We start from the raw sequence: 14144 nt of genomic DNA, 5'->3' as shown, positions 1-14144 counted from the left end.
TTATTTAAACATTTAAATAACCTACCCTCATTAAAATATAAGAATATTTCATCTTTCTACTCTTGACTGGAATATCCAGTATATCAGGTCTGAATTTCTGCATAACAATAATCAGCTGAAGATATACATATATCAATGTATATCTCAGGAACCCTGTCAGAACCCTCAATACTCATTAATGTGTCCCCAAGATTGAACTACATGTTGATTATCTCTGTACTCAGACTTTTTTGTTTTAGGAAGGAAAAAAGGTACAATTTTTCTTATGGTTGTGTCTCTATAAAAAGTGGAACAGCTATGTATTTCACTTGATTACTCATCTGCTTTACTCATTTAAGTTACCTGCCTAGCCTTTATAGATTGTGAGATTTCAAAGTCATGCTTTTGCATTTTTCTAACAAAACCAAATCCCAGAAACATTAGCCCTAAGAGTTTTATTTTGCTCTGGCTTTGTCTTAGATACACTAATGTAATCTTATGTATATCACATATTTTTCTCCTCTCCCCTACAACAAGGTCCTACTAATCTTGGCAAAGTTTGGGAGATTGAGAAAGAATTCTGCCTCCCCTACTACCTACGCTTAAGCTCACTTAACTTTTCAAAATCTAAATTCTCATTTATAAAATGGAAATAGTATCTGTTGTAACAATTTTTTGGTAGTGAAATGAAAGTGCTGGTAAAAGTAAAAAGACTAAGCACTCTTAAGATACTATTATTTTCTCTTCTATTTCTTGCTCCAATTCTACCAACTATATCTCTGTCCTTAATCTAATTCTTCCGGAAGCCTGAGATCAATATTCAAACCATTCAAAAGCTTCAAAAACTTCTCTTGATCAAGGAGCTCAGTTTCAGGATAAAATATTGATTAAATTCTAAGCAACAGACACCAGTGCACTAACACCAACCAAATGTATTTGTTACTCCCAATCTGACGTCTGTAAAAGAATACTCACTTTTCCATAACTGCAAATATGCACGTTATGGTTCCAGTGTTGTGATTTATGAACTCTGGAAGATTATCTCCCTATGTAGGGAAAAAAGGATGGAAATTATAAGGTCTGACAGGGCTATATTACATTAGTAAGTAATTATAGATATTTGTGAATATACGTAAATATATTTCCACATATGTGTAAAAATATTTCCATTTATGTGAATTTTTTCTCCTAGTGCTGGGGATCAAATCTAGGTCCTCACACATGCTAAACAAGTGCTTTAACAGTGAGCTACATCCTCAGGCCTTTTTATTTTATTTTGAGACGAGGTCTCACTAACTTGCTAATGCTGGTCTTGAACATGATATCCTCCTGCCTCAGTCTCTGGAATGGCTGGGATTACGGGCATGTACCACCACTTCTGGCTATGTATATATTTTTCAAATGATTATAAATTGGTAGGACCAGATGTTTGGATATAACCACTTAGTAAACAAAACTGATACTTCTTTTGACTTAAAAAATTACTGAAGACACAAGGGTACCATAAAGTGAGATAATTTGAGAAGGTTTAGGAAGACATTATGACCCAACGGAGTGTCTTTGATAATCTGGGTAAATAGGAAGCTAGAAGGTTGAAGGAGCAACTCCACTATTCTTTGATTTTCAGTACCAATACTAAGTTTAGAAACTTCAAATGCCACTTAACATTGCTTAGACAGCAGAGCAAACTCAGCCCTGATCTATGTACAAATGGTAAAGCGGAATGATCCTCCAAGCAATACCCCTAGAATACGAGGCTGTGATATGGCTGCCTTATCACAGGAAATACCACCTTCTCTCACATAATCTGCCACAGCCAAACCCAATGAAAATCCTGAGATGGGAATAACAGTGTCTTTAGCTTTTGCTTTTCCCATGAATCAAATTATATTGATTATCTCTCGCCATGCACAAAAGTTAACTCAAAATGGATCAAGGAGCTTGATAGCAAATCAGAGACTCTGCATCTGATAGAAGAAAAAAGTTGGCTCCGATCTACATATTGTGGGGTCTGGCTCCAAATTCCTTAATAGGACACCCATAGCACAAGAGTTAGTAATAAGAATCAACAAATGGGACTTACTTAAACTAAAAAGTTTTTTTCTCAGCAAGAGAAACAATAAGAGAGGTAAATAGGGAGCCTACATCCTGGGAACAAATTTTTACTCCTCACACTTCAGATAGAGCCCTAATATCCAGAGTATACAAAGAACTCAAAAAATTAAACAATAAGATAACAAATAACCCAATCAACAAATGGGCCAAGGACCTGAACAGACACTTCTCAGAGGAGGACATACAATCAATCAACAAGTACGTGAAAAAATGCTCACCATCTCTAGCAGTCAGAGAAATGCAAATCAAAACCATCCTAAGATACCATCTCACTCCAGTAAGATTGGCAGCCATTATGAAGTCAAACAACAACAAGTGCTGGCGAGGATGTGGGGAAAAGGGTACACTTGTACACTGCTGGTGGGGCTGTAAATTGGTGCGGCCAATTTGGAAAGCAGTATGGAGATTCCTTGGAAAGCTGGGAATGGAACCACCATTTGACCCAGCTATTCCCCTTCTTGGACTATTCCCTAAAGACCTTAAAAGAGCGTACTATAGGGATACTGCTACAACAATGTTCATAGCAGCACAATTCACAATAGCTAGACTGTGGAACCAACCTAGATGCCCTTCAATAGATGAATGGATAAAAAAAAATGTGGCATTTGTACACAATGGAGTATTACTCTGCACTAAAAAATGACAAAATCATGGAATCTGCAGGGAAATGGATGGCACTAGAGCAGATTATGCTAACTAGAGCAGATTATGCTAAGTGAAGCTAGCCAATCCCTAAAAAACAAATGCCGAATGTCATCTTTGATATAAGGAGAACAACTAAGAACAGAATAGGGGGGGAAGAGCATGAGAAGAAGTCACCATTAAACAGGGACGAGGGGGGGGAGGGAAAGAGAGATAGAAGGGAAATTGCATGGTAAAGGAAGGAGACCCTCATTGTTACACAAAATTACATATAAGAGGAAGTGAGGGGAAAGGAGGAAAAAAAAAACAAGAGAAAGAAATGAAGTACAGTAGTTGGGGTAGAGAGAAAAGATGGGAGGGGAGGGGAGGGGAGGGGAGGGGAGGGGAGGGGAGGGGAGTGGGGATAGTAGAGGATAGGAAAGGCAGTAGAATACAACAGACACTAGTTTGGCAGTATGTAAAAAAGTGGATGTGTAACCGATGTGATTCTGTAATATGTATACGGGGTAAAAATGGGAGTTCATAATCTGCTTGAATCAAATGTATGAAATATGATATGTCAAGAGCTTTGTAATGTTTTGAACAACTAATAATTAAAAAAAACAAATTATATTGATTAGTTTAATCAATTCAAAAGGAAGACTGTCTCCAAACAAATCAACTATTTCTTTAAACTATTTTACTATACAGCCCCACATCAATGTTTTCAAGATTAGTTTTTTCCTTTCTTTTTGATGCTGAGGATTGAATTCAGGGCTTCCTGCACATTAAGCATGTGTTCTAACACTGAGCCACAACTTGGCCTCAAGATCAGGATTTGACAAAAACACTACTGAGTCTGAAATAAATATTAAAAATCAGGAATTTAAGCAAAGTAGGGTGGTACACTCCTGTAATCCCAGAAACTAGGGGGGCTAAGACAGAAAGATCTTAAGTTCAAGGCCAGGGACAGCCTAGGCCACCTAACAGAGACCTTCTCCCAAAATAAACTGGCTGGAGATTTACCTTGGTGGTAGAATATCCCTGGATTCAATCTCCAATGCTGCCAAAAAAAAAAAAAAGGTGCAGCGTTGGTGGAAAGAATCTGAATTTAGGTTTCAAGTCCTAGCACAGACATTTAAATACTGAGTAAACTTGGCTAATCCTGTTTTTGTTTGTTTCTTTAGCCAATAAATGGTTATGACAATAAATTTATTTGAAATAGCTGGTATTTTCTGATGGGTTGATTCCTTAAACACACAAACAATACATATTTTTATTTTACATATATATAAAAAATGAAATCAAGTCTCTGGCTATACTCAGAACAGAGGTTATCCCTGAATGGTGGGATTATGGGGAAATCCTCTGAACCATACATTTCTGTCATATTAATTTTCTGTCATTATAATGCTTTTATAATCAGGAAAGAAAAAGTTTTTAAAATATTGCCTCTAGTAGGTCAAGGTGATCTGGAATCATTATACAAATGCCAACCCAGACATGAATTGAAGAGACATAGGTTAGCAGGATGCCTGTTTATTTTTTCCCACAAAAGAAGCTCACCTCTTCAAATAGGTGCATCAGTTAACTCAATCAAAAGTTACCTTAGCCAATTTTTCCCTCATTACATGTGAGAAACATATGAGATGAAATTAAATACAGGATTTCTTAGATCTTCCCCCCGGTATATATAATGTTCAGTATACTAGGAATCAGGAAATAGTCTATACTCTTAGAACATGACCGCCAAAATAGACTCCTCTAACAGTAAAACAATTGAAACTGAGAAAACCAAAGCCACTGAAGCTGTCCCATCTAATCATTAAGAAAAATTAAATGGCGCTTTTGCTTAGCTGCCAAGACCAGCCCCTGCTGGCTCCACTGCAGTTACGTGCTATATACAGAACTGTGCAAATTTTAAGTTTTATTGCCACTTCCAAAAGCCATCAAAAGCTCTTTCAGACACTTTTTCCTAGCAAGCCGCTGCAGTTATCATTGCAAATGAAATTGAAAACATCTACAAGAGCTGTGATAAAGCTGTCCAAGTGATGATTAAAACTCAGGTTGAGAGCACCTGATTGCTCTTTTATCTAAAGTGTTGTCACACTAATCTCACTAGGATGTAATCTGCCCATTGTTCCCTTGCAATGTCTCTTGGGTCAGGAGTATTCATGCACTGAAGAAAAGTAAAATATTTTTGAGAGCATATTCTCCTCTGGTGACAATCAGTTTTTCAAGTCATCCCATTTTGGCGATGCATGAACTACAACAAAATAGTCATAATGTGCAAAGGGCTGAAAATGAGATTTTTTTCCTAGCCACAAATGATCAGACATTTTCTGAGATGTACCAGATTAACTATTCCAATTATTAATGTAGCCAGGAGTGGTGATACACTTCTATAATCCAAGTGACTCAGGAGACTGAAACAGAAAGATCACAAGTTTGAGGCCAGCCTAGGCAACTTAATCTCAAAGTAAAAAATAAAAGAGAGGGCTGGGGATATAGCTCAGTTGTAAAGCACCCCTGGATTCAATCCCTGGTGCATGTATGTGTGTGTATGTGTGTGTGTGTGTGTGTGTGTGTGTGTACAAAATAATCACCATGAGGCCTGTATTAGGAACTTATATAAAGTATTTAAATTCTCACAATGATAACTAGGCATTATTAAATGTAGAAGAAAATGATGATCTAGTATATTGAAAGGCAACCTACCCTTCTCAATTTCTCTCCAAGGATCTCAATGGTGACAAGAATTCTTGATGTATTTTTTTATAGTTCAAGTCTACCTGGTCTTTAATTGTCTAAATTAAGACTACAGTACATAAAGCAGACTGCAATGAGTTAGTATATACAGCAGCAGCTGGGGAGGCTGAGGCAGGAGGGTTGCAAGTTCAGACAGCCTCAGCAAAAGCGAGGTGCTAAGCAACTCAGATCCTATCTCTAAATAAAATAAAAAATAGGACTGGGGATGTGGCTCAGTGGTTGAGTGTCCCTGAGTTCAACCCCCCTGCCCCCACCCAAAATTTAACAGATCAAAAAATAAGAAGGAAAAGAAGAAAAAAAAAAAAAAAAGAAAAGAAAAGAAAATCAGAGCAAAGAGTTGTGAGACAAATGTCGTCCAAGCCAAAGTGAGACCTGATAAATCAGAATCATTCACCCATGTGTCACAAGACTACTTCTCCATGGACTGGAAAATTGGTGTTCTCTGGGTTCTACTCTCTCTACCCTCTGAACTCCAAGACAATAAGCTCTTTCATCACCAGTCCCTGGCATTCACTTTTTGCATTTTCTTTTCTCCTTCCTACTTATTCCTCTCTGATTGTCACCCCCAAGATCCTCTACCCTTCCCAATGGGCAAGCCAAATCCAATGCCTACAAAAGCCACACAAATATGTAAGTCAAGCAGAACACAAAAACACGTATTATTTTTAATGGATGCACAGTAATCATACACGCTTACGGGGTACAATATGATGGTTTAATCACATATACTTTGTATAATGACCAAATCAGGGCACTTAGCATTTTTAACATTTATCATTTCTTTGTAGTGAAAACATTCAAAATCCTTTCTTCTACCTATTTTGAAACATATGATACATTACTGTTAACTATTGTTATCCTAATCCAAAACTTTGAAATTACTGGAAGAAAACATATTTGGGAATCACCTTATGACATCAGTATAGGCAAGAATTTTTTTGGATAAGACTTCAAAAGCTCAGGGACCAAAAGCAAAAAGAGACAAGTGGGATTATATCAAACCAAAAAAATTCTGCAACAACAAAGGAAACAATTAACAGAGCAAAGAAACAGCTGACAGAATAGAAAAAAAGGCAGGGAGTCAAGTCATATCCAGAATATATAAGGAACTCAACTCAATAACAAGAAAACAAATAATCTGATTTTGAAAAATTGGCAAAGGACTCAAGTTCTATTTTTTTTCATTACAGTATGACCAAGCAAAATACATCTGTTGACCAAATATGGCCCACAGGCTGCCAGTTTGTACCCTAAAATAGAATATAATAGTACCAACTAGATTCCTGCCTTACTTAATTCAATCACATTCTGGTCCCAGGTCTCTAACATTATTTGGTCATCTTGATTTATTTAGTTAGTTTTATGGAGGTATAATTGATACATTCAAAACTATACATATACACTGTATACATCATATACATTGTACAAACTGTATACATTTTGATGCATTTGGAAATTTCCTTGATGTTCTCATCTGTACTACAGTATGTCCATAAACTTTCAGTTTATTCCAACAGACAACAAATCATACTCATTTCATAATAATTTATATTAATTTTACAATCCTTAAATTCTAATTGTTGCTCCCATATACAGTAAAAAAGTATTATCTACATTTGTAAATGAAATATCTGAGGCTGGGGGCTGAGGTTGTGGCTCAGTGGTAGAATGCTTGCTTTGCACATGTGAGGCACTGGGTTTGATCCTCAAGACCACATAAAATAAACAAATAAACAAAAGTACTGTCCATATTCAATTAAAAATTTTTTTTTAAAAAATCTTATCTATCTATCTGTTTATCGGAGGCTAGCACTAGGGATGCAGCCCAGTGGTAGAGCATTTGCCTAGCATGTGCAAGGCACTGGGTTCAATCCCCAGCACCAAAAAAAAAAAAAAAAAAAAAATTAAAATTAAAAAATAAAATTAAAGGCTCAAGGAACCAAATAACTTGTCTAATATCTGACAACTACTTAGTGATAAGAGTTGCATCTGAACTCAGATCTATCTCATTCCAAAGGTTTTCATCCTCTCTATACTACCTCAGTCTGGAATGATCAGAATTCCTAAGGTGTAACAGATAACATTTAAGAATCAATAAAATATGTCCCATCTCAAGAAAAGCCCAGAGGAATTAAAGGATCCCTTTCAGAAGTCATTAGTTACTTACAAATCTATTAGTTCTTTGGCTTTTCTAGGGGAAAAAAAAAAAAAAAAAAGAATGCCTAAGCAGCAGGTTTGCTTATGAATTAAGGAAATCTCAACCCAAAGTTTTCTTTCTCTCTTTTTTCCCCTCTCTCTCCCTCCTTTCTTTTTTTTCTTTTCCTTCTTCTTTTTTTTTTTTGATACTGAGGATTAAATCCAAGGGTGCTTTGTCAATGAACTACACCCCAGCCCTTTTAATTTTTTATTTTGAGACAGGGCTTTGCTAAGTTGCCAAGGCTGGTCTTGAATTTGCAATCCTCATGCCTCAACCTCCCAAGCAGCTGCACTCCACCATGTATGGCTCACACCTCAACTAGCAGTCTATTAAAAAGTCAACATTCTTTTTTTTTCCCCCGATTCTGGGGATTGAACCCAGGAGTGCTTTACCATTGAGCTATATCACCAGCCCTTTTTAAAGATTTTTATTTTCAGACAGGGTATCACTAAGTTGCTGAGGGACTCACTAAGTTACTGAGGCTGGCCTGGAACTTGTGAACCTCCCGTCTCCTCCAGAAGTAGTGGAATTATAGGTGTGCGCTACCACCAGGGCTGGGGTTGTGGCTCAGAGGTAGAGTGCTCGCCTACCATACATGAGGCACCGGGTTTGATCCTCAGCACCACATAAAAAAATAAAATACAGATAGTATGTCCTCCTATAACTAAAAAATTAAATAAATATTAAAAAAAAAGAAAATTACAGCCTGAAAAACGTTTCCCCAAGAAGTTTTAGGATGAAACTGCTCATTAATACCAACAAGCAAAAAGTGTCAACCTAAAAATTTCTTACTCTAAGCACAAATAAAAGCAATCATTAAAAAAAAGTAATTATAGGGGCTGGGATTGTGCAACAGTAGAGCACTCGCCTTGCACATATAAGGCCCTGGGTTCGATCCTCAGCACCACATAAAAAAAAAAAAAAACAAATAAAATAAAGATATTTTTTAAAAAGTAATTATAAATTTAATCAAGAATTCACTCTATTAGTCAATGCAAGCAGGTTTAAAACCAGGAACTACACACAGATTCCTAGGCAACATCATATACCTGCATTCTAATATTTACCAACCAAAGCAATGATAGCATAAGAATGACACCATCAGATCTTAGGAGTTTCTATCCTTATATGATTATTACCACCAACAACGTGTATGTGTGTGTACATGCATAAGATTAAGAACAGCAGAGACTTAGCTTCATATAATTCCTGCCAATACCTAAACTATAGCTCCCTAAATGCAAGATTCTACACTAAAGCCACTAGGCTGATAAATCCTTTAGGTAAAGAGAAAAAAAAAAAAAAAAAAGTCTACAGAAGTCTAGGAGAGACCCTGAAGGACAGTATGAAAAAGAGAAGAGTACTTTTCCAATACTACCATCACTTTACCAAGAAAATCAAAAGATATCTCTTTATTACCCTGACAGCTCAATCTGTTATCAAATTTCTGGATCAAGCGCATATTATACACTAGGACCTGAAGGCTGCCTGCCATCTGTTCCACTCGGCACAGTGGGTCATTTCCTGGCAAGTGAGCAATGATGCCTGATGTGTGAATAAAACTCAGACTTTGCTCCCAGGCTAAAGTAGCAAAAGAAAGGAGGCAAAGGGACTTGGAGTCTTCCATAATACAATACAGTGGGGCTTCTGTCTCTCAGGTATATGACCTCACACAGACTCTAGGCAAGATATGCTCTTACTCTGAAGATAAGGTTAAAGGCATAGCAGGGAACTATCCACAGGAAAAAAGAGTTTGCATATCTGGCATGGATTTATGCTGTTCAAAATCATAACTCCATTTTCCTTTGCCAGCAAAGGGCTTAGAAGTAGCAACTTAAAACAGAAGGCTTGTAGAATAGGTACTTACACCTCATTCTGCATTTCTTTTAGGAAGCATTCTACCACTCTTAGTTTATATTTGTTTCTCTGATGGATTTTTTTTTTTAATATTTATTTTTTAGTTGTAGTTGGACACAATACCTTTGTTTTATTTATTTATTTTTATGTGGTGATGAGGCTCGAACCCAGGGCATCTACATGCTAGGCAAGCGCTCTACCACTGAGCCACAACCCCAGCCCCCCTCTGATAGATTATAAGAGCTAGATTACCTTTGTTAGAAGACAGCACAAGTTTCCAAGATGTCTTAAGGAGACTGAAGAAAAATAAATTCAGATTTACCTATGCAGGCCTCTATAACCTCTCTGTGCTTCCTCTCAATCAAGTAGCTTTCAAACCTAAGAAAAGAACCTGAGCATAGCAGGCACTCATAATTAATTGATAAAAAAGAATGAACCAGGAAGCCAAAGTGGTGGCACACACCTGTAATCCCAATGGCTCAGGAGGCTGAGACAGGAAGATTATGAGTTCAAAGCTAGCCCCAACTTAGTGAGGCCCTAAGCAACTCAGTGAAACCTTATTTTTACATAAAATATAAGAAAGGGCTGGGGATGTGGCTCAGTGGTTGAGTAGCCCCAAGTTTAATCCCCAGTATCCAAAAATAAATAAATAAATGAATGAGGAGCTGGGCATGATGGCACATGCTATAATCCCAGCACCTGGGAGACTGCAATGCAGGAGGATTGTAAATTCCAGACCAGCCAAGGCAATTTAGTGAGACCCTACCTCAAAACAAAAATAAATAAATAAATAAAGTTGGGTGTGGTAGCACACACATATAATCCCTCAGAAAACTTGGGAGGCTGATGCAGGAGGATCACAAGTTTGAAGTCAGCCTTAACAAATTAGTGAGACCATTTCAAAATAAAAACAAAAAGGCTAGGGATATAGCTCAATGATAAAGCACCCCCATATTCAATCCCCAGTACCAAATAAACATATAAATTTAAAAATTTTAAAATTAAAAGGGCTGGGGATGTGGCTCAGTGGTAGAATACCCTTGAGTTGTATCCCTAGTACCATGAAAAAAAAACAAGAAATGGATGAAGGCTGGGAATATAGCTCAATGATAAACATTAACTTGGCATGTACGAGGCCCTGGGTTCAATTCCTAATTTAAAAAAAAAAAAAAAAGCAAAGAAGCAATGGCCATTTTTGCTGAATGCAGTGGCACACAGCTATAATACCAGCTACTCAGAAGGCTGACCCAAGAAAAAGACAAGTTGGAGCCTAGCCTGGACAACTTAGTGAGTCCCTATCTCAAAATAAGAAAATAGGGCTGGAGGGCTGGGGCTAGGGCTCAGTGGTAGCACACTTGCCTAGCACATGTGAGGCACTGGGTTCAATTCTCAGCACCACATATAAATAAGTAAATAAATAAATAAAGGTTCTACTGACAACTAAATTTTTTTTTTTTAGATTTTAAAAAAAGTAAATAAAACTTACATTAAAAGAAAAAAGTAAAAAACAAAAAAGGGTAGAGTTAGACTGGTGGGTATAGCTTAGGTGTAAAGTGTTTGCCTAGCATGCACAAGGCCTGGGTTCAACCCTAGCACCTCAAAATAACAACAAAAAAGTAAAGTAGAAGAAGGCGACGGGGCCGCAGAAAGAGAAAGGGGAAGTATTTGATCGAAATGATGCAAATTATGTAATATGCATGTATGAATATGTCAAAATTAACCTATTATGTATAACTATAATGCATTAATACAAAATAAATTAACTAATTAAGAAGGGGTGGGGACATACCTCAGTGGTAAAGTGCCCCTGGGTTCAATCCCCAGTACCAAGATAACATAACAAATGATGAATGCAGGAACTTAAAGGGACTCGTTATAGTTGGGCCTCTAATCCCTGTGACTCGGGAGGCTGAGGCAAGAGGATCACCAAGTTCAAAACCAGCTTCAGCAACTTAGTGAGGCCCTAAGCAACTTGGAGAGATCTTGTCTCAAAATAAAAAATAAAAAGGGCTGGGGATATGGCTCAGTGATTAAGTGCCCCTGAGTTCAATCCCTGGTATCAAAAAAAAAAAAAAAAGACTCATCAATCTCTGAGTTGCAGAAGACGGTGAGTGACAAGAGTCACAGAAATAGCAGTTCTTCAAAGAAGTGTGTGTGTGTGTGTGCGTGTATAAAAATGCACATACATACCTCCACTTAAGGCCACACCAGTACCACGGTGGCAAATGGACATTGCCATAGGAAGAGACCAGCTACAAAGAAACACATAAAGACAATTTAAAAATGGAAAAATTGACCCCATAGCAGAGTGTCCATCTTGGCAATGAAAACATACACTAATTTTGAAATAGGCATTTTTTTTTTTTTTTGGTACCAGGAAGTGAACCCAGGGACACTTGGCCACTGAGCCACATCACCAGCACTATTTTGTATTTTATTTAGAGACAGAGTCTCACTGAGTTGCTCAGAGCTTTGCTTTTGCTGAGGATGGCTTTGAATTCGAGATCCTCCTATTTCAGCCTCCCGAGTTGCTGGGATTACAGGTGTGCACCACTGCACCAAGCTGAAATAGGCACTATTTAAAAAAAAAAAAAAAAAAAACAGTTTTCAAATTCCTTGCTTTCACTTTTTATTTTGAAAACTAGGCTGGGGTGTAGCTCAGTGTTAGGATGCCTTCCTAGCATGCATGAAGCCTTGGGTTCATTCCCCAATACTGCAAAATTGAAAAATAAAATTAAAAAAAACAGACATTTATTTAAGAAGTGTCCCTCCTTTTATCATACTTCACTGTTAGAGCTGAGAGGAGAAAACAATTATAACTTCTTTCACAAAGAGAAACAGAGATCACTATGTTGTCACCAATAAAAGTTGGCACAATTAGAGGAAGTAATCATTGAAACATAACCACCTGGGTCCTTCTGTTTCTCCAGTTTTAACACTGTAATGGAAAATCTGAGTTTTACTTATCCAGTTTCACAAAATATATGATCATTCTTGAACTCTCCCTTATTATATCCCCATAAATATTGAACATACCATTTATTCCCTAATAAATAATTTTGCTGGATTTAGTCCTGTTCCCTTCTCTTCCTTTCCCTTCCCCTGTACTTTAACACTAGGTTACATCCCCAGTCCTTTTTTTATTTTTAGACAGGGTCTCCCTAAATTGCTGAAGCTAGCCTCCAAATTGTGATCCTCCCACCTCATCCTTCAAAGTCACTGGAATTAGAGGCATGTGCCACATGCCCAGCTTAGTATATATTTCTTACCATAGCAGTTCTAAAACACTTTGTCATGAAATCAAGTTGGGCAGAATGGCACACACCTTGGGAGGCTGAGGCAGGAGTATCATAAGTTCCAGACCAGCTTGGAAAATTTAGCTAGACTCTGCCTCAAAATAAAATAAAAAGAGCTGGGGATGTAGTTCAGTGACTCTGGACTTAATCCCCAGAATCCACTCCCCACACACAAATTCCTTTTTAAATCATAAATCACCATTTTGCCAAAGCATTTCCATAGAGGAACAATCAACATTGTTATTCTAGACCTGTTCTCATTCTCAAGAGGGAACTGATTGGTAAAATAGAAGGAATAGCAGTCTTGGAGAAAGTTAATGTTCATTTGGAAAATCAGCTTAGAAAGGGAATACTGACCAAAATCAGACCACATATTTAATACCCTAAAGAGAAATTACTGAAGGTTGAAAAGATCTCAAAAAGAAATTCTAGGACTGGGGATAGATTTCAATGATAGAGTGCTTGCCTAGCATGTGCAAGCACCTCGATTCAATCCTCTACCTACAAAATAAAAATGTTCACAATTAAGCCGGGTGTGGTGGTGCACATCTGTAATCCCAGGGGCTCAGGAGGCCGAGGCAGGAGGATTGTGAGTTTAAAGTCAGCCTCAGCATCTTAGTGAAGCCCAGGGCAACTCAGCAAGACCCTGTCTATAAATAAACTATTAAAAAGGGATGGGGAATGTGGTCCCTGGGTTTGATCCTTGGTACCAAAAAAAAAAAAAAAGTTCACAGTTAAGAAAAGAGTAATATTCAGAGAAACCAAAAAAACTCACTAGAGACCATTCTGATTAACTCAGATTTAATGGAATAAATATAAAAGATGGAAGAAGAGCCACATAACCAAGGACAAACAGAACAATGGCATAATTTGGCAAGAACAATCAGGAGAGCTGCAGCTTGCAAAAGACATTAAGGACAACAAAAAGGGGCTTTTAAAATTGCATTCAGGGACAGAAAGCCCCCTAACTAGAATAGGGAATTTTGATGACAAAATTGTGAAACAGATTGCTTAAATATTTTGTCAAAGAGAAAGACTATCAGTCTAAAAAAGAACAAATATTTATTTGAAAGGCCTGAAACCCAAGAGGTAAGGAAATTTTAAGGCATTACTTAGCATTCCAAATGCAGTTATGGGGGCTCCTAGCCCACATAAATTAACTCCCATCACTAAAAGAGAGAAAAATTCAAATGTTACCCTAATTTTTTTTTTTTTTTTTTTTGGTACTAGGAATTGAGCTCAGGAGCATTCAACTAAGCCATATCCCCAGCCCTATTTTGTATCTTATTTAGAGACAGGGCCTCAGTGAA

The 14144-nt window shown here is 37.3% G+C and overlaps 1 protein-coding gene across 1 annotated transcript in view; it reads right to left on the bottom strand.

The window, feature by feature from the left end:
• Positions 1-14144, bottom strand: part of Sdhc (succinate dehydrogenase complex subunit C) — a 43054-nt gene that overhangs the window by 11558 nt on the left and 17352 nt on the right. Inside the window, exon 4 of the mRNA XM_077109868.1 lies at positions 11729-11790. Coding sequence (XP_076965983.1) covers positions 11729-11790 — 62 coding nt within the window. The remainder of the gene's footprint in view (positions 1-11728; positions 11791-14144) is intronic.

The sequence above is a fragment of the Callospermophilus lateralis genome, chromosome 7, assembly GCF_048772815.1.
Source record: "Callospermophilus lateralis isolate mCalLat2 chromosome 7, mCalLat2.hap1, whole genome shotgun sequence".
NCBI lineage: Eukaryota > Metazoa > Chordata > Mammalia > Rodentia > Sciuridae > Callospermophilus > Callospermophilus lateralis.
Note: the sequence above shows the minus strand (reverse complement) of the source record. Positions and strands in the feature narration are given on the sequence as shown.